The sequence below is a fragment of the Megascapheus bottae genome, unplaced genomic scaffold, assembly GCF_031878675.1.
Source record: "Megascapheus bottae isolate mThoBot1 unplaced genomic scaffold, mThoBot2.hap1 H_1, whole genome shotgun sequence".
Lineage (NCBI taxonomy): Eukaryota > Metazoa > Chordata > Mammalia > Rodentia > Geomyidae > Megascapheus > Megascapheus bottae.
Genome location: NW_028327858.1, coordinates 3060566 through 3086533, shown reverse-complemented (window position 1 = coordinate 3086533; position 25968 = coordinate 3060566). Strand labels below are relative to the sequence as shown.

General features: G+C 46.2%; 1 protein-coding gene across 1 annotated transcript in view; it reads right to left on the bottom strand.

The window, feature by feature from the left end:
* Positions 1-3528: 3528 nt before the first annotated feature.
* The window catches only part of LOC150039000 (N-lysine methyltransferase SMYD2), a 54552-nt gene continuing 32112 nt past the window's right edge, over positions 3529-25968 (bottom strand). Inside the window, exons 3-12 of the mRNA XM_090328111.1 lie at positions 22622-22732; positions 20115-20175; positions 19255-19379; positions 14161-14228; positions 10568-10670; positions 8837-8947; positions 8248-8368; positions 7598-7772; positions 5669-5777; positions 3529-3928 (exon numbers count right to left, since the gene is read on the bottom strand). Coding sequence (XP_090184237.1) covers positions 3848-3928; positions 5669-5777; positions 7598-7772; positions 8248-8368; positions 8837-8947; positions 10568-10670; positions 14161-14228; positions 19255-19379; positions 20115-20175; positions 22622-22732 — 1065 coding nt within the window. The 3' untranslated portion in view covers positions 3529-3847. The remainder of the gene's footprint in view (positions 3929-5668; positions 5778-7597; positions 7773-8247; positions 8369-8836; positions 8948-10567; positions 10671-14160; positions 14229-19254; positions 19380-20114; positions 20176-22621; positions 22733-25968) is intronic.

Genomic DNA, 25968 nt, shown 5'->3' with positions numbered 1-25968 from the left:
AGGGCAAAACCCTGGGGAAAGTCAGTGTTGCCATTCAGAGTCAGCAGGGAAAAAGGAATTATTCAATAAATGATTTGAATACAAGGGAGCAGTGATTACAAGATGTTCAAAGAGAGCAATTTGACACCTTATTATTAAACAATTGCAGCTATATCAAAGTCTGATTTTTAAAGGTTTAGTTCATCAAAAGATGAAAAAAACATCTGCCTTTGCACAAGGCTTATGATAAGAATAATCAGGATTAAAAAAAAAATCATTTTCAGGCTGGGAGCTTAGCCTAGTGGTAGAGTGCTTGCCTAGCATACACGAAGACCCAGGTTTGATTCCTCTGTACCACATACATAGAAAAAAGCCGGAAGTAGTGCTGAGGCTCAAGTGGTAGAGCTGTAGCCTTGAAAAAGTCCAAGGACAGTGCTCAGGCTCTGAGCTCAAGCCCAGGACTGGCAAAACAAAACAAAACAAAACAAAAAAACCCAAACATTTTCAATAAAGACCACACATATTCCTCCCTACATACTGAACTAATAAATTGGGGAAAACAGGACAAGGCAATGGTCACTGTGGTATCCTAGAAGAGATATTTCATCTTTGGCCCCCTGGCACACAGCTCTTAGATCCTTTGGAATTTCCTTCGTTATAAGTAAGCACCTCACCACTGAGCTACCCTGCTTCTTTTGTTTTAACGAAGCCACTCCTGGCAGGCCCCTAAGACCTTTAGGATGGAAGCTCCTCACCAAAAAACCAAACCTGCATTAGGCACTTAGAACTTTTACCCGCCACACCCCAACTTCTGGAGCTGGAGCTGGATTTTTAACTGCCAAGTGCCAGTGAGGAATCCATCATGTTTATGTAATTAACCTCTCACATTCCCAAACAGTGGGGTTGGAAGAACATCTGACCCGGGCTTGACAGGTGTGATGGGAAGGTGGTACACACAGCTCTAATGCAGCCCCGAGCTCCTGTGCTCAAGGCACTTCCAGACCTCCCCTCTTCCTCTAAACTGCTAGTGTCAACTCCAATTCCTTCCTGGAGTTCTGAGAGCCACTAAATGTAAAACAGAGCCATTGGGTCCTGCATTTTGTCTTCATGGTGGGGGAGGGTGCTGGGCGTGTCTGAATCCTGGGAGGTAGGGGCACCCTTGGCTAATAGGTTACTAAACCTGTCAGTCTAGTGCCCCAGACCAGCTCAGGTACCATGCCGTGTCTCTCCATGTTTGTGTGTCTGTCTCCTGTCTTCTCTGGTCACCATGGCATCCCTCTCAATCCAGCTCTGAATTGAATTGCTTTTGCTGGTATTGTTTTTAAGTCTTCCCCCCGCCCCCCTCTGGCTTTCGTGGCTATTTGCTAACAGTGTTAAGTGTCTGCTGGCTGCTGGTTTTTGAGACAGGTGTCTGCCGGCCTTTTGATAAAGACTCCTTTGATCCTTCAAAATGTGTCTTCTGGGGCTAGGAGTTTGGCCTAGTGGTAGAGTGCTTGCCTAGCATGCATGAAGCCCTGAGTTTGAGTCCTTGGTTACCATGTACACAGAAAAAGCTGGAAGTGGTGCTATGGCTCAAGTGGTAGAGCACTAGCTTTGAATAAGCTCAAGGACAGTGCCCAGGCCCTGAGTTCAAGCCCCAGGACTGGGGGGAAAAAAGAAAAAAAAATGTGGCTTCTCTATTTTCTCACCTTACGAAAAATGATCAATGATAGAGATGGAAACAATGGTCAAACAGAAATGGGGGGTCTGCCATGGCGACTAGCTGAAGCAACGAGGGAGGGCTCATGGGGCAAGACCTCAGACCCACGGCTGGACACATGAAGACTGGGTCAGAGGTGGGACACATGATACCCAAGGAGTGGGGGAAGTGGCTGGTAAGACCCAGCCCCACCCCAACAACACCTGAGCCGTGAATTCATAGAAACAGTCATTTCTAAGTAAAAGTGCTCAGCCTTGTACACAGGGAACTGGTTATTTTACATATAGAGATGGATGAAAAGAGATCCAGTGAGGCTAAAATGCCAAGAAGAAAAATAAACATCAACTTCTTTAAAGGAAATATAGCTATTCAAAAATGGTTAAAATTCAGTTTGATTCTGAAATTTTTTTAGGAATCTTACAACCCCACCCCCACCCCTCCATGACAACAGCACCCATCAGCATTATGTGTTTAAAGATACATTGTGGTATTTTATCACCAACCTGGATACAAACATGTCCATTAAGGGGAGACATGTGAGTAAACTGTGACCTATGAATTGAATGCAGTATTCTGCCTCTAAAAGGAATAAGGAAAATAACTGTGGACATGAAAACATGTCCACGTGGCTATATCACAGCAGGAAGGCCACCTCCATGGTGCTTTTGTAGAACAGGCATGGAAAAAACTAGAATCTCATCCAACTGTTTACAGTGGTTTCATCACCAGCTGGTGAGGAAGAGTGCTGTCTTTCATTTCAGTATACATTGTAATGAAGTCACTGCTTTATAAATTTTGTAAAACCTCTAAAGATGGGTAATGACTGTAAGCTCACCTGAGGTATGGCCACAGAACTGTCAATATGCACTCTTTCCATACATTTTTTATTGTAATTAATAGAAGGGTTACATTATATTCACCAGATAGAAGGTACATTACTTCACATACATTGATACCCTTTCTCATGTCTTGGTCTCAATATGCATTGTTAAAACATTCAGCTCCCTGGCTGAGTATTAGTCTTTTCTGTGCACTGGAGAAGTATACAGTGTTTTCCATAAAGTGCTCAATAAATGGTATATTGGCCTGGACTAGACCAGAGAATGCATTCTACCTGCTAAATTAGGGAGGGGAACGAGAGGGAAGAGTATCAGATTATGACACCAGGCTCTGCTTACTACCTAACTGGGCAGCACTTCTCCTTGGCGTACAAGGCTCTTTCTTTCCTAAGGAAACAGCCCTGAACTCAGCAGCGCTGGGTCCTCCACACAGCACTGTGGTGGCCAAAGCACTTCCCCAGCTTGCTGCCGTCTGGGATCTGGGGTTGCAAGGAGCTGGAGTTCCACTGGCTCTGTGGATAGAGATCAGTGTTTGCTCATAACACTGGGTTGGTAAGGAGGTTTTTTTTTTCCCCCTCCTCAAGCTTACTCTGGAGTCTTTCCAAAAAAGGAGAGCACTGCACAGAACAATCAGTGGAATGAGAGATGGAAAGTCGTCTTGCCAGCAGTTGGGGGAGAGGCATGGAAAGCCAGAGGGAGACCGCAAATGGACATGTCCTCTTGCCAGGTCGGCTGGCTGCTCTCCACCACTTTCTTCCTCCTGACGCTCTCCTCTTGAGAGGCCTGGGGCTCACTGCATGATGGAGGCCAGGTGTAACTTCTACCCACAGCTGGATCCCACCACCACATAGAAATCTTCCTCCCAAAGCCAGGTATGGTAGCACATGATTGTAATCCCAGCATCGGAAAAGACAAGTTGGGAGGGAGGCCAGCCGGAGCTCTACAGTGAGATGGTCGCCACAGAAAAGACAAGAATTCGCACCCCAGACAGAAGAAAACACAGACCTTAAGTAACTGTATGTCTTTTATTTTCTTACATCATTCAAGTTTGTTCAGATAGTTTTGTAATGACAATAGGCATGAGGGGAAAATAATTGCATTTTAAAACTTGATCTGCCCAAATCATATAAGACCATGCCATTACCTCTTAAAAAAATAACATAAAGCATTTAAAATAACTTAATGTTAAGGTTGAAGATTAAGATCAACCTCAAAGTGTGCAAGGCTGAGGTGCAAGAAGTATTTCATTCCAGTGAGTCTGTAGAAATGCTGGAGTGTGCATAGAACTTGAAGCCCTCCAGTCCTGTGAAAGCAGGCATATTGCATAGTTTCAGTGGCTTTCGATTTCCTGCTTGATCTCAGAAATGTATGGATGATCTTTGCCGTGAGCTACTTCCATGATTGCAATAGCCTGAGGTGGAGAGACAATGGCAGTGAGCCTCCCTGTCATGTCCATCCTGACTCCGCCCTCTCCAGCCTGACCCCGCCCCCTTCACCACACAGGACACAGTACACCCTTCAACAGCCTTGTTCATCCCTAGTCTGGCTTTTGACAAACAAGGAAACATAATCCATCTGGTAACCAGCTATCATCCAGGCTCTACTGCAGACCACCACTTTCCGCAAACATATCATATCCGGGTAGTGGACCCAATATAAAGAAAATGACTTTGTAACTATCTTTTCCCCACTTTTTTTGGGGGGGAGGGGTCAGTCATGGGGTTTGAACTCTGGGCGTGGGCACTTTCCCTGACCTCTTCAGCTCAAGGCTACCACCCTACCATGTTGAGCCACAGCACCACTTCTGGTTTGGTTAATTGGAGACAAGGATTTCATGGGCCGGGGACCTTGGCTCCCACCTGTAATCCTAGCTACTCAGGAGGCTGAGATCTGAGGATTGTAGTTCAAAGCCAGACCAGGCACTAAAAAGTCCTTGAGACTCTTGTCTCCAATTAATCACCAGAAAACGAGAAGTGGCACTGTGGCTCCAGAGGTGGGGCTGTAGCCTTGAGCTGAAGAGCTCAAGGACAGCGCCCAGGCCCAGAATTCAAGTCCCATGACTGACCAAAAAAAAAAGTCTCACAGACTTTGATGCCCCGGATGACTTTGAAACATGATCCTCAGATCTCAGCCTCCGAGTAGCTAGGATTACAGGCGTGAGCCACCTGTACCTGGTTTCCCCACTCTTCTAGATGTTTCTAGACAAACTCAAGCTTTCCAACTGTGACTTAGCTGCCTACATTTCTCTCCATCTCACTAAGACAATGAACGCGTTATTGTAGGTGACAAATCCATTTCTGTCCTGACTACACCCTGACCCTTCAAGTTGGGACATTGGTAGAGCCGTATCCCATTCTCATGCATAGCTCAGTATGACATTGGGGAATGTGGCGGATTGGGCTTTAGCCCATCCTGTAGCCCTAAAATCTGTCATCAGTCTCTCGTGGGAGTAAATCAATAGACTGACCCTTAAATTAGGGTCATTAACTCCTAGGTAAAAACAAGAACCAGTACTGGAGGATAGTTCTAAGTTGTGTAGTGCCAGGGTTTGGGCCTCATCCCCTGGCCCACAGGGCAGCTGTCCAATATCAAGGATAAATGCTGCCTGGGTTCTGGGTCTCAGCATGAATGAAGGGTTGGGAGGGTGATGGGGGCATGCAACCCAGAAAGGTCTCTCTCCTTCCTCTACCCACTTTCTTCACCATGGAAGTCTATCTCATTACTGTGTTAAATTCACTCTAGAAACTGCCAACACACCAGTCCTAACACTGAACCACAATCCACATTCCCAACTCTCTGATTCCACTATGATTGGGCAGGATAATTCTAAATCTAAGGTGTAAATGGAAAAGCTACCATCATGGTCTCCTGGCCCAGCCAGCTGCCTCGCCTCCTTCCATTTCCATGGCAATCACAGAGGAAGGGAGTCAGCGGTGGAAGGTCGGCACCCCTTCTCCCTCCCCCGCCAAGGGATGGGCCAGCCCAGATGCAGGCTCCCCACCTAATCCCACCCCTCCCTGCCGAATGTCCTCCTGTATGCCAGGGCTAGCCACCCTCTGCTTCTTCAGTCCCCGGCCAGCCTAGACAGAAGCACACTTGGTGAGGAGCCTTGAAGCTCCTGCCGCCTCCCAGCCTGCAATCCCAGCAGTACCTTCTTTAGGGCTTTCTCTCCGGCAGCCTTTTTCTCTAGGCCCATGTACAGCCTGCCCAGCTTCAGCCACATGGAGGCCACGTTGAGGGAGTACACGGGATAGTGCTTACTGGAAGAAGGAGAGAGAGGAGGCGGCCCTGTCACAGGCTTCCCCAGCCTCCCGCCCCCTGCTCTGCAGGTGAGGGCTCCTGACCACGCTCTTCAAAGTGACCCTCGCAGGTCGCAGGCAGAGTGAGGCCGGGTCAGTGCGCCTCACCTGCGGAGAGCTCACCCATGTTTCTAGTCTGTGTGTGTAGTTTGTGTTTGTCGTTTCTATCTTCTGGAGGAAACCACATCAAAACTGCTAGAGAAATTCTATTTTATAAAAAAATATAGTAATATTTTATATATACTGCCAGTTCAGATTTTTCTAGGAAAACATCTTTTAAAAGAAATGCCCCTTCTCCGAGGGCAGCAAGGAGGCTCATCTCCTCCCATCAGAAAGTCAGTGCTCGCAGACGCACAAAGAGCACTTTCTGTAACACCTATGATACAAATTGGATTCAGTAAAAATGTAAGCTCTCTGAAGCCTATGTCTTCTAGAGGGGCTGGGAATCTTGGAGGATTTCTTTCTCTGCCATGATTCATGGAGTCTTCTTAACCAAGAGCCATTTCTCTTGAAGCAGGATCCAGTTCACGTGTGTGTGTGTGTGTGTGTGTGTGTGTGTGTGTGTGTGTGTGTGTGTGTGTATACACACACCGGGGGGGAGAGATGTTGGTTACAGCTAGTCTGCTCCACTCTGCCTGTCCTGAAAATCAGTCCAGGAGATCTGTTCTAGCTGACTTCCTGGAGGAAGCCCAGGCACCAGCGGCCTCCAGAAGGCCACACCTGGCTCACTACGGAAGAGTTTGACACAGTCAGTCCCTGCTGAACAAACAGCCGCTGAGTCACTGCCTGACTGTGTTTTCCTCTATATCTCACAGTGAGAGGAATGTGTGAGACCAGAGCATGGCCCATTCCTAGACCTCTGAGAGAAGGCTGAGCTTGTTTCCCATTTACCCAAATTCTGTTCCCAAGAGCTGGCTTCCCCTTGGGCTCCCCCTGCTGGCTCCTCAGGATACAGCGGGGTAACATGGAAGAGCTCGAAGCAGAAATTCAGACCTACTACAAACTTCACTGTCCCTAGGCGTAAAGTGTGAGCTTCTCAGGCCCATCAGAAACTTATGGGATGTTGATGTTACAGAGCAATTGCTTAGTCTAGTTCCCCGAGTTTTAATTCACGTTGTGAGGCAGACACCATGCATTCATAAAGCCCAGGCCTTTAGGAGAGCTCCAGGGATGAGAACTGCCCCATCCCAGGGTGGAGACCACGGAAGGCAGCAGTCACTCTTCTTTATCACCCACATTAAGGCTTAATAACATCCACGGCAAGGCATTTCCCTTTGGCCAAGGCATTATTACTACAAATTAAAATCTATCTTGATTTACTCAAACCCCAGGAGAGGATTTAAATACCACACCAGCCCACAGATCCGAATCAGTAAGTGGGGGGGGGAGGGACGCTCAAAACCCTGAGTTTCCATCACTGCTCACCCCCCACTTACTGCTTCTTAAGTGCCATTTAACCTGAAAGCAGTGGATAGGAAAGGAAGCAAACCAGCAGCCTTTCAATACTGGTGGGAAATAAGTAGGTACAGGCCTTCGATGGGCCTTGCCTCAGTAACCTCAGTCTCCATCCTGGGCTGGCCAGGAGGAAACTGGCCTGGGCCAGCAGGGCGGCTCCTACTCTTACAGTTGTGCATGGGGTCCCCGAGGCGCTGCAGCTCTTGTTGGCAAGTGCCAACATGGGACAGGAGGGCAGGAAAGCCACTGGTGCACATTCCAACCCCCATCCCTACCCTGGGCTCTACCCTAGGCTCCAGGAGGTGCAGAACACCCAGAACAATCACCTGTAGGGCTTGATGATTTTCTGTCCATATCTCAGGGCCCCTTCCCAGTCCTGCATGTACAAGCACACACCCATGGCCTGGTACATCATGTGCAGCATGTACACGTTGCTGTCCTCAAACACAGAGCTCATCTTCTCCTGGCTGAGCTCGCAGATCTCCAGCAGCTCGCTAGGGGGTGCTGTGGTGTCAAGGAAGTGACTGGCAGGGCCCAAGAGGGGTGCCAGGTACACAGTCACAGCTCCGCCTATTTTCCCAGCAAAGTACATTACAGAAGAGGAAATGGAATGGCCCTTTTCTTACAGAAACAAATTAGCCCTCCCCTGCTGCACAGAGCGGAAGAACTGGAGCCAGTTACCACAAGCAGGGTCTGGCTGAAAGTAGAATATTCACTAAATGAGGGCTTCCAAGGAACTCTTTCTCTGTCTTCCACCACACAAAGCTCCCAAACCAAGCAGTCGGCCACGGAGAATTCAGAACAAAAGGCACCAACCACAAGTGGGTGCTCAACTCATCTGCACACATTTCCCAGGAGACATTTCTCCTTTGCTATGCAGACTCTTCACCCCCACCTGCCTCCAGCTCCCCCTTCCCATCTTCCTGCTGCCTCATCAGGTGGGAAAATCTCTGGACTATAAAGGTGGAAAGGATATACTTGTAGTGCTTGGCCCTCCGGAATTCCTCAATGACGTTGCGTGCGTATCTGACCATGTCTCGGATGGTTTCTGCCTTTGGGGGATCATTGAGTTTCCGCACTTCCACCTTGGCCTTGTCCTGAAGGAAGAGTGCACAGATGTGAAGTGCCCTCGCCAGCCAGATGCTGGAGAAAATTCTCCCTTTAATAGTTCGCTCCCTCACCTCCTTCCTTCCTTCCTCCCTCTCTCCCTTCCTTCTCACTTCACCCCCAGAAATTTTATTTTTGAGATAAGGTTGTGCAAACTTGTGACCCTCATGTCTGCGCCTCCCGAGCAGCTGGAATTACAGGCCTGCATCACTATGCCCCACTTGGGCAGTCATGCATTTCTTTAAGAAACAGGAAGTTGGCAGAATCTTCTCTTATTTATATAGTGGGGTGGGGGGATGTGCAGATCTGAGCAGAGATGGATCTACCAGGATTCTCTTTGGCTGGCTTTGCATGGAGGACTGGAGGAGGACACGGACTCGGTGACCCAGGAGCACTCATGTACAGCAGCATCCTGGAGCAGACTGCAGCCCACGCCAGGGGCCCCTCCGTGAACTGACCTTGTCTTTGGTGGTGCACTCCTGGCACTCGCAGGTAAAGAAGTAGGAGTCTCTTAACCGGTCATTTCTGTCTTCTGTAGGGTACAGGAGGTCAATATAGCTGGTAAACACCTAGGGTCCAAGAAGGCAAAGCCTCAGTCTGCTGAAGGAAACACTGATGACCACTGTGTGGCCAGGGCCTATGCCATGTCTTCCTGGCCTTTGGTCACGGGGTCCGGCGCACACTAGGAGGTCAGCATGCAGACATCCGTCATCTCCTCATGGGGACAGCAGTGGCTGCTCAGCCTGCAGAATCAGACACGCATCTGCCTGAACAGACGCATTTCACGAAGCCATCCAGTGTGCCGGTGACCTCTGGCCCCATCAGGCAGGAACCAAAGTCCAGCGCTTGGGGCTGCAATGAAGGTCAAAGTCTCCTCAACCCACAGGGCAGGACGGGGTATGCCATAGCTCATTCTGACAGCCCAGAGGGATAGTGCCTTCCTTTTTGCAGGCCAAGTCACCTCCAAAATCCTGACTTCCCCAAAACAAGGTCACCACATTGGAGGCCTGTGAGAGCAGGCAGTAACAGCAGCTGCCATTGTCTCCCATGTGGCAAGCGTTAGCTGGGATTTCTCTGAAATTACTGATGGACACTGTGCAACAAGCAGGCGGTTCCAGAAGATGGCGACAAAGGCCACTCCAGACTCAGGGCTCAAACTAAGCCTGTTAGGAGTCGGGATCCTGAGCCGTATGTATATTCCCCTAATTGTTTTCCCAAGCAGGCAGCAGGGTAATCTGGCTCAGTGGAACCTAGATAGACTGCTTCCAAATAGGACACCTTCATCAGGAGACATTTAAGAAAGGTCAGGAAAGCTGTCTTGCTTTAGCGGTGGGCTAGTTAATACCGTCCAGCATTCATCCCTTGCCACACCCACAGATACTTGTAAAATGCAAAATAACTAGACATGTACCTTAAAATAGCATTGCAAGTAACATGAAATTGAACCCAAAGTACATGACTACTGTCCCTAAGTATGCCCAGGCCCTGCGAGGGATTTGCTTAAGAACAGAGTGTCCCTGCGGCAACGGAATGCCTGCCTGTCTCCATATGCCTAAGTGAAGGGAAAAGGCTGGTGGGGCCTTTTGCCCAGTGGCTGCCTCTGTTTCCCTATTGAGACATACATACCTCTGACCACTCGCATCACATTCCTCAAAAGGAAACTGCAAGCACAGAGGCGGAAGTCATAGGATGTGAAATTCAGACACCACTGTGAGAGTGACTCTTCAGCTACTGTGGATTGCTTATTCTTTTTCAGACAATACTCTGGACCTTTCTCTGAGGCAGTGGGCCAGACAGGCAAGGATTTGAAAGTCAGTTGTTTGAAAACAAGGATTTGCAGAATCTAAAGAGACTGAAAATGTTCAATCTGGTCATTTTCGCTGCCTCCTTTCTTGTGGTGTCTCTTTAAATCTTGGGCTAATGATGATGTAACTTGAATGCCCCCCTTGCTTGTTCCTTCTTGACTAAATAAGGAAAAGGCTAGCACCCAACAGAAGCCCCAGCCTGGGCTTCCCAGTTCTGAGCACTCATCCCCAGAAGGCCTGAGGATGGCCACATAAACACACTCACTTGTGCTGCAATGGTCTCCCTGCAGACTTTTTTGTGTTGTTAGTGGTGGTCATGGGGCTTGAACTCAGAGTCCTAGGCATTGTACGACCTTTGATGATAGCCGTGCACAGCACACTCACCTCTTCTCCTGGGTGGATCTCCTGCACAGCTCTTACTTCTGCCAGGGTCCCCTTGTAGGTCACAATGACATTGGGGCAACAGCTATGATTCATCAGTGCCACACTATCAACCAGAAGACAAGACCTATCAGGAATGGAAAGCTTTTTCTTTCGCAAGGACCATGTGGATATTTATAATATTATTTGTGGGCTACATAAAATTACCCATAGGTAGAAGGGCTGAAGGGAGTCAACAATAAGCATAGAAGAAACATTCATGTTTGTTCAGCCATGTACCAAAAGACACTGTCTGGCTTTGCTTTTGGGGTTTTTTTTTGTTGTTGTTGTTGTTGTTTTGCTAGTCTTGGGGCTTGAACTCACGGCCTGGCATGGTCCTGGAGCTTCTGGTTTTTTGCTCAAGGCTAGCACTTTACTACTTGAGCCACAGTACCTTTTCTGGCTTTTCTTTCATATGTGGTACTGAGGAATTGAACCCAGGGCTTCATGCATGCTAGGCAAGCACTCTACTACTAAACCATAAACTCAGACCCTGTTGTGGTTTTTATCTAGTCTGTGGGATGGAAGTTCTTCATTTCTAGTTGAGCTGGAGGAATTGAATTTTCCTAAGACTTTTTAAAATCTTTTATGTGGTGGTCCTGGGGCTTGAAATCTGGGGCCTGGATACTGTCCTGGAGTTTCTTTTGCTCAAGGTTAACACTCTACAGCTTGAGCCATAGCCCCACTTCTGGCATTTTCTGAGTAATTTACTGAAGATACAGTGTCTCAAGGACTTTCATCTCCTGTGTAGCTAGGATTACAGGTATGAGCTACCAGCGCCTGGCTTTTTAAGACTTTAAAAAATACGTACTTATAATAGAAAGCTTAGACTGTGCTGACAAATTGTTCTGCAATGCAATGCATTTATAATACCTAACGCCTTTAATCAGAATAAAAAGCGAAATCCATAGTTCAAAACAACACCTAGGCTAAAAGCAAAACCACATGATAACAAAAACAACACACTCCACAAATATTTCTTCCTAGTACATGCAGGACTCAAATCCCACCCCCCATGGCTAACTGCCACTCCACTGCACAGGTGACAAGACAAATGGCTTGCGGCTCGCAAGTGGGTTCTCTAAGCGGCTTGTCCCTCCCTCATGTGCTTTCTTCAGATGTGGAGAAATGCCAGCTGCTGAGTGACGGAGCGCTTGTGATCCCCAGAGGGCCCTGGAGAAGCCTGTTTGAGTCTCTGCACCTCAATTTCCTCATCTGGAAAATTGGGACATTATTGCTCCTGCTGCTCACTGTCTGCTTTTCAGGGACAACGAGAAGGAGAGAGAGAGAGAGGAGAGAGAGAGATTCGCCTATGCGACGTGCTTTGAGCTTTCTGATTATATCAAGGTCAAAGTTCTGAGAACAGAAATTTCTAAACTACAGGGAAAAGAGTGCTTGATCTCTGAAAATACTGCCTTTGAAATCACAATGCCGATATGATTTCAGCCCAAGGGGATTTTTTCCCCAATTAAAACTGCCCAGAAACTGGGGCTCATTCTCTCCTGTGGGTACCAGGTAGACGTAAGTAGTGCTGTTTGGATGGGCACTGCCACCTGCCTGGACCCTTTAGAGACCAGAATGCTTTGTGTGCTTGCCCTAAGGATGCGGGGGGGGGGGGGGGGGATTGGAGTGAGAATGAAGAAGTTTTCCCTGGGAGTGGTAAGTCCCAGCCAGTGGCTTCCTCTCCTCCTGCTTGCTAGAGGTCAGAGTGAAGCACGTGGTGGGCCTTGCTTGTGCCTGGGGTTAACAGGGAGCCAGTTTCCAGTCTCATCCTTGGAGAGAGACAACCCTCCTTGCACACATACCCCAGCAGTACTGGCAGTGCAGTGAGGCCCAGGCCCCAGGACAAGAGCTAAAACCAAAGACAAGGGAAAGGTGCGCGTTACAGTCCATGTAGAGTTCTAGAATCAACTTCTCCATAAACTCCTGGGGACTCTCTGTAAGAAAGTGGGGGCTGGCTGGGAGGTTGGCCTAGTGGTAGAGTGCTTGCCTAACATGAATGAAGCCCTGGGTTCAATTTCGTGGTGCCACATATATAGAAAAAAAGCCAGAAGCGGTGCTGAGGCTCAAGTGGTAGAGCTCTAGCCTTGAGAAATACCAAATGACAGTGCTCAGGCCCTGAGTTCAAGCTCTGACTGGAAAAAGAAAAAAAAAAAAAGTGGGGGCATGCACTAAGGCAGATCCTAAAACAACTTGCCACTCCCTTGACCCTGCAGGACAGCATGACACCTCCAACACTGCCTCTCTCAGGAGAGAAGTGTTCCAACACTGAGAGCTCAGTTTTACTACCAAAATTATAGAGCTGCGCTCTTGTCACCAGAACCCTCATGGCAAAAGTCTAAAAGACTTTCCCAAGATGCACCTCTGTCCTTGTTAGAGGAACTCAAATGGCAAGGTGACAACACTTTGGCCTCAGGGAAAAGACTACGGCTTCTGGTTACTCTGGCCCAACTCAGCCTGTGGCAGCTGCTCAAGAGACACCAATGAGCTGGGTACACGGAGCTGGCAGCTCAGAACACATAAGAGAGGAGGAGGGATATCGCTGCAGTGAATGTGTGTGAATGCTTGTGTGTGTGTAAGAGTTGTGCTTGTGTGACATCTGTGTCCCCTACAGTACAGTACATACTGTAGTGTGTACCCAGCACCCTTCCTGCTCATGGAACTCATCTACTGTGTGGACTTCCTTGGGGTGTAGGAATCATTCTATAAACTCTCCCCTTATTCCAGCAGGAAGACAAGGGCAAGGCCTCACCTGGCGACCTACAAAATAGTGACCAAGATCTCTATTTGTCCAGGAGCTAATCACAGTTTCAGCCAGGTGTGGAGGCTCACACCTGCAATTCTAACTACTCAGCAGGCTGAGATCTGAAGATGGAGGTTCAGGGCCAACCCGGCACTAATGTCCATGAGACTCATCCCCAATTAACCTCTAGAAAACCGGAAGTGGCACAAAGGGTAGGGTGGTAGCCTTGAGCTGAAGAGCTCAGGGACAGCACCCAGGTCCAGAGTTCAAGCCGAAAAAAAGAAAAAAAGAAAAACAAAAATTTCAAAGGAGACCAAGCTAAAGTAGTGAATTATTTGAGGAAAATTTTCAAAGAACAATTAAGTTTTTTACTGAAATGTTTTTTTTGAACCAGCAGTATTCAAAAGGGAGAGTTGACAAGATGCCTAGCTACTCTCTACCAGGCCCATGGGTAATTCTTGGTTAGCAATTAAGGTCTCGGTTTGAGCAGAAGAAACCCAAAGATTTCCAGAAGCAGCGACAGGCAGAAAGCACATCTCTCAGCAGGGCAGTGGCTGTGCCTCTGCACACCATCAAATATCCCTTAATAACAGCTCTCTGCTTAGCAGGACTCAACAGCAACTGTTCTCTTAACTACTGCCTTTGGATCCTTAAGTGGAGGGGAAATCTTTTGAAATCGAGCAGATTAAAAAGCTATCTTAATTTACTTGGAGCTTCATGTCTGCCACATGGGTGGGTTATGTAAAAATTAGAAAAGAGATCGAATTGCTATTAAAAGTACAAAGGAAAGAAATGGAAGTCAAACTCAACCTACTCAGGAAATATCGCTGATCCTAAATGAGAAAGTTCTTCGTCTTCAATGGTGAAGCCATTGCAGTTAACCTGTAATGAAAAAGGCAGAGGGCAGAAGAGGTCAGTGAGAACTTCCCTCCAGAGGAAGAGCGTGCACTGTGACTCCACACTGACTGAACGAGGAACGTGCTCCACTTCCCTTCCCCAGTTTCAAAACCCTGTGTGTGGCCCTAGTATCTTTTGTTCCGGCACAACTGATTTTGGATTCCTAGGTGTAAATAAAACATGCAACTCTAAGGGCGGAAGTCCCTCTTCCTGTGGCCCTCCTACCCAAGGGTGAATTCACCACAGGCGGGGAGGGCCCCACGTGTCCCCCGCCTGACATCTCTGCACCTGCATGGGTGTCAGGCTACTTGGGATATGGACTCTGGGAGTCTAACTCCAATAATGCTATGGCCTTTTCTGTGTCTGATCTGGGCCCATTGCCCCAGATTTCCCTGCCTTTAAAAAAAAGAGGAAGAGGAAGAGGAAGAGGAAGAGGAAGAAGAAGAAGAAGAAGAAGAAGAAGAAGAAGAAGAAGAAGAAGAAGAAGAAGAAGAAGAAGAAGAACAACAACAACAACAACAACAACAACAACAACCACCCTTAATCCAACGTTCCTACCCTGGGCAAATACAACAGCCCTCATTCACCTATTTAATGGCTGCCTCTCCCCTTAAGAAACAGAGGGTCTGAGGGCCTGAAGCCAAGGGACTGAGGCTTTGCTTTTTATGGCTCAGCCTAATGAATGATTGGCTACTCTCACCTTTGAAAGAAATTAAAAATACGAAGGGCAGCTGGACGTCTAGCTCAAGTAGCTGACGGATAGTAAATAACAAGTCTTGAGTTCAAACTCCAGAACTACCATTCCCTCCCCCCTCAAAAAATATAGCAACTCTCACTGCCCTGGGGGTCTAACTTTTGGGAATGGTGTGCTGAAAAGGAGGACCAAACACATTAGTTCCTGCGTTTTAGAAACTCCTTCTTTTTTTACATTTATTGAGAGGCTAAAATTAGAGCATAAAAAAACCACTATGCCAAAATCTATGCCCTCTGAGATGGTTTCCTCTAGGTGTTCTTTGTTCGTTCATGACTCAGATTCTTCATGTTCTAGAAGACAGGAAAGAAAGCTTAGTCTCAGACTCAAATCTTAGTCTCACAGATGAAGACTCTGGCTCACGCCACAAGGCTGAGTGACTACCTTCTTCCCTCCCACACCAAGAGATACAGCACTGCGACAGACACCTCAGCCAACAGATGTCTGCAAAATGAGAACCACTGAGCATTATTACAGCCAGGAATGGTACTGGGAGAGGTTTCATCTACACACAGTTTCTGTCTAGCATTATGATAACAACCCATTTTACAGATGGAGAAATGAAGGCAGAGAAGGCTCAGAATTCAGATTAGACATTCTAACAACAAAGCCTGACTTCACATTGTACCAGGCTTCTTCTAAGAGTGCTTAGATCTGCTATATGTCTCTAATGTAATTCTACATAAAATTAAAGAGCCACTGGCCAAGTCTTGGGAATCCTGGGTATAGATTGAAGTAAGGCTGTGGTATGTTTTACATGCAGAAGGAGGAGGATAAAAATATGGGGGGGAAAGAGGGAGAGAAAAAAAGAGAGGGAAAGGGGAGAGAAAGAGAGGGAAACAGTGAGAAAGAGATTGGAGATGGGAAGGTATGATAGATCAATACAATTACCCCAAAAGCTAGTGCAATCCTAAGACTTAGCACCTTATTTTCTTGTGTTAAGTGTCCTGACCAATTCTGTCACTGATACATATCAATAATCACTAACCCCTGTAAGACAGGAGTAAATTAGAAGTTTTTTTTATTCAACAAATCTATTCACGTGTGAACTAAGTCAACACTTAACTGGCCAAGGCATCATCTGCCCCCAGTTGCTGACATGCTTGGCAGTGTCTTGTACCCATAAAAGACAATAACCGTGGGCAAAAATAACAAATGAAAGCATTTAGCAAGAATTAGGACAGATCTAGGCACACACTTCCCCTCCACTGCAGAACACCTGACTGGAGCAGACAGTGACCCCAGGACCTTCTGGCCTAGCAGTTCTCTGACCACTGGTCCCTCTGTACCTTTGCCATGTTCCCTTATTGCAGAAGCGGGAGTGTGTTTCTTCCTAAGTATCATTACTGCTCCTTCCGGGGAGGCAGCGATGGTGTTTAAGCCAAATTACATAGCAATTTTCCTGCCAGCTTTCCCTCCCTTCAAAGCTATCCCCAGGGAAGAAAAGGGAACTTGCACGTTAAGGAAGATGCATGGGCTACTGTCCTCTTTTTTCAAGTCAAATCAGGCGTGCGTGCCTTGCTAAAGCTATCCTCATAATTAGCATTTAGACTAGATGTAGGCTGCACACCAAAAATACATTTCCCAACTCTGCATATGTTCTGATGATTAAAACACACCTCGATGCTGTTGAACAGAGCAGTCAGCATGGCTGCCAGCTGCTGCGGGGCTGCAGGTGAGCTCACGACAGCTTCCTCTGCACCGGACGGAGGAGAAGCTCAGAAGGAGATGCAAAGCTGGGTGGCATGGGGAAGGCTGACTGGTCCTTTGGGCTTGAGTCTTCTTTGGAGCTATGGAATGCCACCTTTTAACTTCAGGGGGGGGGGGGGGGGGGGGGGGGGGGGGTGTGTGTGTGTGTGTGTGTGTGTGTGTGTGTGTGTGTGTGTGTGTGTGTATCCACATCTTTTAAAATACTTTAAAAGAAGTCAATTCTTCAGATTTCCTCTACTACCATTCAAACTACCCACTCAGGCATGCTCAAGAAAACATAGTGGAAATCCAGGACAATGAAGGCTTCCACCACTTCTACTTTCAGAATTTCAAACTAAGGCGGGCATGGTGGCTCACGCCTGAAGCTAGAAAGCTACTCAGGAGGCTGGGCTCTGAGGACTGAGGTTCAAAGCCAGCCAGGCACTAAAGAATGTGAGACTCTTATCTCCAGTTAACCACTGGAAAACAGGAAGTGGCACTGGGGCTCAAGAGGTAGGGCGGTAGCCTTAAGCTAAAGAGTTCAGGGATGGCACCCAGGCCTAGAGTTCAAGCCCCATGACCCACAAAAAAAAAAAAAAAAAAAAAATTCAAACCATTATTCCTTTTACAAAGAATACCAATTATTTTCTAATCAGGACAGTCACATAGTTGGAAATATATCAACATAAAGTCTATGAAAGAATTCATGAACTGAACTGTTAACAGTGGTTCCCTTAGGGATTGAAGTGAGCAGAAGAAAGAAGAAAGGAAAAGCTTCTTTACCTTTTTCTTCTTCTTCATTTGGTTTTAGTGTTTTGTGCGTATGTAGGTGGGTGTGTGTGTGTGTGTGACTGCACTGGGATTTGAGCTCAGCCTTACACTTGGCTCAGTTTTCTAGCTTGGTTGGTATTTTTCCATGTGAACTATGCTTCAAGCTAAGCTTTTTGCTGGTTGTTGTTGTTATTATTATTGTTACTAGTCCTGGGACTTGAAGTCAGGGCCTAGGTGCTGTCTCTGAGCTTCGGTTTTTGGTTTACTCTACCACTCAAGCCACAGCACCACTTCCAGCTCTGTCTATGTGATACCGAGGAATCGAAGCCAAGGCTTCATGCATGCTAGGCAAGCACTCTACCACTAAGTCACATCCCCTGCCTGTTGGTTATTTTTTTAAACAAAGCCTAGTAGATTTTTCTGCTCAGCTGGCTTTGGACTGAGATCTGTCACATCTCTGCTTCCCCAGTAACACGAGTTATAGATGTGAGTTAATGGTACCCAGCAGTAATTTTTTTTAAGTTAGATATATTCCTTTGTGGAAAATCCATGAAATTACCCAGTGGAAAAGCAAAATTTTTCCACAATCGGGAAAACAACCACCTGTGAACTTCTAAGGAACCTGTAATATGAATGTACACTTTTCCTATTACACACTTTTTTTTCCTGCTAACATTCCTCCCCACCCCCACCACAAGCAGCCACTGAAATTAAATTATATAAAGGCTTTGTATTTCACCATATAGCAATGACAAAATTAATCTAGGCAAATTCCTTCTTACACCTTCCTTCCCTTCCTTTGGATGTTTAAAAGAACCTTATAATAGATAATTTACATAAAAACCTGATTATTTCCTTGGGATTGACTACAAGAAATGGAAGGACAGGGTTCGAGGATACATTGGTGATACAGGTTGTCTTCGATTTTACAACAGAAAATGTAAGCAGCCCCTGGCTTTTTAATACCTCTGGGGACTCTATGTTCTAGAGAGCTAGAGAAAACACAGCTATCTGTACCCATGCATCAGCACGCCAGTCCTTCTCTCTCTGAGATGCCGAGTCTGGAGAGGAAAATGCTTGACTGCTTGATGAAAAGAGATCTGAGGTATCAAGTGGGGCCGCAGAAGGGAGCCCCTGGAGGTTAACAGACCATGCTTCCCACTGAGTCCTGACCACAGCATGCTTGTGCTAACTGTGCCCACGCTTAACCTTTCCTTGGCCCGTTATATGGCCCGTTACTCATCACTTCCGAGTGTGTTTTGGTTTTTGTTTTTGTTTTCAAAAAACTTGGCTCTTTAAGATTCCTGAACAGCCATTAGGAAAAACTTCAGGGCCTAGGCCCATCAGGGAGCCTTCTCTGTGCTTTTCAGGCATGAGACAGAGAGTCTCTCTCAGGGTACCTGCAAATTCCCTGCTGTATCAGCGCAGACTTATTTAAGAGAAGAAAATCAGAGGAGGGAAGTTTCTATCAGTGCGGCAAGATTTCAGAGAGGAAAAGTGAAATTCAACCTGAGAATTTCATCCGATTATTTCTTTGCAAAGAGCTAAGCACATGGGTGTCTGAGAACCGGGGCACTGGCAGTGCCTTTGTTTCCATGAAAACTGTGAGGCAAACGAATGCCCTCCCCACCAACCCTCTGTGAGGGCCAGCTCAGAGAGGACCCTTACCTGCCCAGGTCACCTAGCAAGGTTTGTTATCATGTAGATGTCATCCTATGTCTTTTACTGAGGACATGCTGAGGGGAGGGGCTTGGAGAGAGAAAGGCTAAGGCATTATCTGACACCAACTGGCATTCTTACCTGCGCAAAGAGCACTATAAGGCTGCTGTGGCTAGGGAATTCCAGGTGCTTGGAGTAGAATTGATGAAGGGCGGCAATGTCACTCTGAATCAAATCTTTCTTCTCATTGTCCAGCTTATCCAAATCTATAGATAAAAGATCTATTATTCACCCTGTAGAAAACACTCGATTGCCATCTACATCCATTTTCAATGGCATGGAGAAGCGGGTGGGGAAATCCAACATGTGGTGTTCCACAGAACACGTTTTCCCTCTCACCTGGTTGACCTAACAGAAATTGGAGAAAGAATAGCATACTCTTTCCCTCCTCCCTCCTTCCCTCCCTCCAACAACTGGAAGGCACCATGAGTATGCAATGTCACATGGTCACTAGCTGTGAGGTCAGGAATAAGAGGTAGTGATTGCTATCCAGTCACAGTCTAGTCAAACCTCCCCCCACCCATGCACACCTCTGCTTGGTCTTGGGATGTGTGTCATGATCAAGTGGCTTGACACGCCTGATTTAATGTCTTTCAGTAGGGACATCAGCTGTTTCCAAGACTGCAATTCAGCAAAGATCCAAAAATATTCAACATGCAAGGGAGCCAGCAGAGAGGACTCAGGATGCAGTAATTCATCTTGTGAGGGCCTACCAGCTCTTAATCAGTTCCTAATAAACCTGTCAACTCAAGGGGGAGGGGGGAGTATTTTTCATGAAACAGATTGGCCCTCCCAAAAAAAGTATTTTTCAAAATAGCATACAAGTCAAAATAACACCATTCCTACTCTAAGAATAAAAGATCCTTTCCTTTCCTTCACCTTGCCTAATCTACCTTAAATTTGTGACTAAAATAACTGCCCTGCTGGTAACAGAGACTTACGTGATTCAAACTCCTTCACAGCTAACAGTTTCTCCGAAGGTGTTCTTTCTGGGTGGATTTTCTAGTAATTGGGGAAGAAATCACAAAGACAGAGATGTTAACAACTGGTCTAAAAGGAAGTGCTTTTGCTTTCACGTCCACATGAAGAAGGCAATAGTTTTCAAGGAAGAAAGCTACCTAAGGAGTCTACCACCCTGGGCTCTGAGATTGCCCAACATTCCAAGCACAGAGCTCTTTGAAAAGGTTTTTCAAAGTGTCCACCGCATTTCTGATACCCTGAGAATACTAGGCACACAGTAGGCTCAGAAATGCTTATTATGGGAAAGAACAGGCCAGAAAACAACTTTTTTTTTTTTAGGGTCCTCACTTAAAAGGATCAAATCTACAGACAAACCATCCTATTTATTATTTCTCCTTCTAAAAAAGGAACAAAATCCAACCCCCCATCCATTTTACACTTCCTTTAAGCATAGGCTAAAATGATCTCAAATTCCGTGTTTCAAAAAGAACACTTTTGGTTGTGTCTGTGAGCCCAGATTCACTTTAAACGTGTTGCTGGCTTTGTTCTAGACACCCCAAGAGGAGCTAACAATAGTAAACCTGCTAGGCTTTGAGAACATGAATAAACTTGGTGTTGACAAGAGTTCAAACACAGAGCTCGGAGCTGGCCCAAGGCCTCTTCTTTGTAATCTGGCTATTCAATTTGGGGATACAGGTGGTCTCGCAGGGTGTTCTCACCTCCCTAGTTAACATGTTAAGCTTCCCCTTGGTAGTTTGGTAGCCGGTCTCTCCTAATCCTTTGCAAGCTACTGGAATACAAATGGTCTGGTTTTTTTAATCACCAAGTCCTATAGAGATGAAAAGATGGCTAGGTAACTTTTCATTTAATAGACTATTTAGTAGTATAGTAATTATAATAAAAGTTGAATGAAACGAGTGTAAACTCATCATAGCATTCAGACTACCCCTCCTGGGGTCAAAAATCTTTCAATCACTCTTTTGTAAGGCAGAAATCTTCCATTCATGGGACAGAAGATTAATAAGTTTTCTTGCCCAGGGAAGCATTTCATTCAGAAAGCTCACCAGCTTCTTCTGAATTCCTGTTAAGAATTCTACCAATAACACCAGTAAGTTGGGGAAAATGAAGAGCTAGAAGTTTTCAAAGGTGTACAATTTAATACCTTCAATGGCTACTTACCCTGATACCTCATCCAATCATACCATTCCTTTTCCCTCCCCACTAACTGCTCTGCGTGACCTCAAAAATAACTTTTTATTAAGGATCCAAAAGTTAACCCCTGCAGGGGAAAATGATTTTGATCTTTTAGTGTCACTCTACCATAACTCTTAAAAGGCTCTGATTACACTGAGTTGAAGATTGGACTTGGATTCATGTGTGTGTGTGTGTGTGTGTGTGTGTGTGTGTGTGTGTGTGTGTGTATGTATGTGTATATAATTTTTTTTTTTATAGCAGCACCTGACCCAGGCTGAACACAGACGGAGGACGACCTCAGAATTCGAGAATGTTCTACTCCTGTTTACATACCCAACATCCTAATTTGGTCTGGGGGCAGGCACATGGTAAATCACTATATCACCCTCAGGTTTGAGAAAACAGACCAATTTGAGCAGGTAGGTGCTGGGAGGTGTGGGGAAGACAGAAATGGATGACAGGAAGGTATTTAAAGCAGAGGCTTGCCACCAATGTCTACCACACGAAACCTCTGTGGACAGATGCTTTCAGAGCATCACACAGCCCACTTCGATGGCTCCTGAGTGTTTTCATATTCTCAGAGATCGAGACTCCCCTTCTCATGCAACCAACTATGAAGAACGAACCAAGCACATGGAAATAAAAACAGCTATTTTGCTTTGTTTTGTTTTTACAGAAGAGCACTGATAACAGATAACCTGTCCACCTGGGCTACCTTTATTTTCTATCTTCTCTCCCCTAGTCTCTTCCCCAGCCCCCTGCCTCTGTTTCTACTTCTCACTCTCTTCTCTTAGCATTTGCTATCACCCTGGTTGACTCTGCTTTGCCTGTCCCTGCACAGCAAAGAAGTGAGGAGACAGAGAGGAGATACACCACACGGAAATGGTGACAAAGTGGATGTTGGGAAGAAAGAAGATAAAAATCTCAAAGCTTCTCAGACCAACCTAGCCCTCTAGGAAGCTCTTTAAAAAAATGATTTTGGATCAAGTTTTTCATGCTGTGAAGTTACAGTCATCTTTTTTATGTAAACTAATTTTTTAAAAAGCATTACATTTAACAATAGCCATGCCTATGTCTATTTGAGGTAAGCCATATACTAGGGAAGACAAAACAAAACCAGTTTCTGTATGCAGTGCTATCCCACCCCTTCCACAGGGTTGTGACAGGAAATGGAATTCAAGAACATTTACCATGAAGTGAACATTCAAATTCAGTTATTCATTGTTCTGACATTTAAAGAAAATAAAATGGCCTTGACTTTGACCTTGCCAACTGAACACTTCCACTTCCTCACCTGTTTGGCCAGAATCCTTGCTGTTAGTCTTACAGTCTCCGAGGGGTTCCAGTTTTCCCCAAAAACTACCATTGATGAGCACTCCAGCTTGTGCATGGGCCAATCTTCTTTCTGGGAAGATTTTAAAAAAAAATTATCAAATACAAACACACAGTAGAAGTACAGGAAGCGAAGATCTAGTAAGGCCCCTCATTCAAAGTCAAGGAAAGTATGTTTTCTTTTGGAAAACGCTCAGACACTCAGAAAAACATCTTTAAAGAGAGACAGGATTGTGTAACCTTCACTCGGGCCTGGACATGGTGGTTGAGATGAGAAAATGTGCTTTGTGTTTTTACAGCACGCACCACATGTCTTTCTGCAGACGCTCATTATTCCACACAACACGCATACCTTCCCAGTATGTGTGCAAGCTGTCAGAAGGTGGCACGGGATCGAGCTCTGCTCTCCATACAGTCCCACTTTGGCTCTGCTCTCACATCAGGGCAAATAACTGATAGGTGGCTTGTCCCCTTTTCCAAGTGATTAAAAAAAAAAAGGAAAAGAAAAGAGCAAACACAATGAGGGCTTTGTCAAGGGCTCTCAAAGTGCCTGATAAAGGCAACTATGGAGAATATAGAAATATGGACTGCTCAGATTCATTTGATTACAACCCCCCCCCCCCCCCCGCCTCCTCAGCCCTATTTCTTTCTGCCATGTGTCTTGGAGCTTTCCTCCCCTGGATAGGTAGAGTGTGCTGTCATTGCTGGGATGTGGAGGCGAAGGAGGGACACAGGGTATGTTAAGACAAAAGAAGAGAGCGCTCTGAGCATGAGGAAGCAAAGGACGATTCCAAGGCATCCTGTAATCTGACTGAAAACTGATCGGGGGTCACAGAAGCCATTGCAAACTTTGATTTTTACAATATCAGATGAGGTGAGAGCTGCTGAATGGATTCAAGAGATAAATGGAAGGCTGGAGGGACAGAGAAGCCAGTGGACATTTACAGAGATGAAGGATTGAGGGAACGATATAGACCCCTCCAGACACTCTCCTATGCACAGTGTACCTGGAGATGGTCTTGCTCTCAGCTTTGACCTGCTCAAAAATGCAAGGCCCTTCTTACAGATGCTCAGGCTAGACACTCAAGAGTCACCCTGGACACACCAAGTCCAGCTCTCTGCTGATCCTGCCCACAGCTACCCTGATTATGGCCAAGATAACGGCCACTGCAGAACTCCCCACACATGGCTCACGAGAGTGGTCCAGTCCTAGAACTCGGAGGAGAAAAAAAAAAGGTCACATCCTAAAGGCCATGTGTGAAGCCACAGGTAACAGGAGCTCCCCCCAACTCCCCCAGTCCTGGATCTTCCTCTGAGCTCTGAGCTCTCCCCTGCTCTCTGGCCATGGCAGTGCCTTTGCTGTTCCCAGAACACATGACCTTCACTTGCTGCAAGACCTTTTGTCCTTAAACGACTTCCGATCTGTTGGAATCTTCCTTCCCTGTGGCCCTTTCCCTCTTCCTGCTCTCTAGTGTCATCCTCAAGCCACCAGCCATGACTACCCTGCCCCAAACACTCTTCCACAACATGTCCCCCTTTCTTGCTCTCTGCTGCTTCTTAGTACGTCTCTCCATGATAGGTGATGCATGCATCAGATTTCTGGTTTAGTATCTATGCCTGCCTCCCTACCCCCCACACACTCACACGCCAACAAAAGGGGCAAAACTCAATCTGTGTGTTCATGGCTGTAACTCCAGGGCACTTATACCATGGCCTGACATTTACTGGGCCATTAGCAGAGTTGTTGAGAGAATGACGTCGTCTCCCTGCTCTGCTTCCTCCACTCCCATCACAAGAAGGGACGGCACACAGTATCACTAATGATTTAGTGCCGTGCTTGGCACAACCCCCTGTGGCTCAAGTTCTATGCCAAGATATATCACAGAATTAAATAACAACACGCCAAATATAACTGAGAGCAGGGAGAGAAAGAAATGACAAGCTATGCCCAAGGGAGCAGAGGATCTGTTTTTAGCCAAAGCTGAAAACGAGAGGAAGTATCAAGGCGGGAACAGGCTGGTCCAGCTCCCAAAGGTAAGTGGCTTCCTTCCCAGCTGCAACACAAAGAGGCTTGGGGCACTGAAAGGGCCAGGCCCTATGGGGCCAGACAGAGGGGCTAAGAACAATGGCAAGCAAGTTCCCACTACAACCAACCCCAGCAACCCTACGTGAAGTCCAGCTGAAGGCACATCTCTGTCCTCCAATGGTCTTTAAGCTACAGGTTTTCTTTAAGCTACTGGTGGTGCTTTGATATTTTCCAACAACTATGAACTCTCAAAGTGCCTGGGCGCTGGAAGTTAAATAATAACATCTACTAATATTATCTACTAATCCATAAATGCACCATAAGTCAACGTGAACATAATATGTAACACTGACATTTACTGTGCAAATGTCATGGAAGGGAAGGAACTCCCACTTCAGCGAATGCTCTGAAGACCAGAAGATCAACAGATGGGGAAACGGGCATTCTTATCCAGCCAGGACACACTACGACACGCCCCCCCCTCCAGCCTCTTAATCCCTCTGCACCTGTCTTCCTTAGCTGTAAATAACATGATCCCTAAGTTACTTAACAGGTCCAGAGTTCTGAGTCTATGATTTCACACCTTCTGACCATGATGCTCACGCACAAAGCCTGAAGACTACCAACAACTGCAGGACTTGCAAATTAGGAGAACCAGGCAATCATGCTAACACAAAGGGTCATGTGAACCTCAAAAAGCACTTAAAACACTGCCAGGTATGTAGAGCGGGATCAATAAGCTTTGGTAATTTTTCATTTACTGGTTCACACAGTCATTCAACAAGTGCCACCACTGAGCCAAAAGGCAGGAATGAAAGCTGAATGAAGGCTAAAGTCTCACATTAAAGAGATTATGGCCATGTGAAGAACACAAGGTTAAAAGTAAGAGCAGCTATAATTAGATACAGCCCCCACACAGCAATTAAACCAGAGTGCTGGAAAAATTCCAGGTGATATAGAATTGTGTAAGTTACACCAAGGGAGATTTAATAGTAATATCTCATTTTCATCTGTGATGAAAATAATACATGGATGATGAGAAGAAGGAAAGGGATATATCACCATGCACTTAGCTCTATTATTAGAAAATAAAGAGGGGAACATTTGGTAGAAATATGAGGCAAGTTTAAAAAAGAAAACTAAACACCAAACACCGATGGCTTATGCTAACCAAATGTTCTACCACTGAGCCACTTGTCCCCAAGTTCCTGTGTGAGCATATTTTGATACTGTCTCTTCTATCACAGTGACAGTCCACGGGTCCCAGAGAAGATAATTCAATG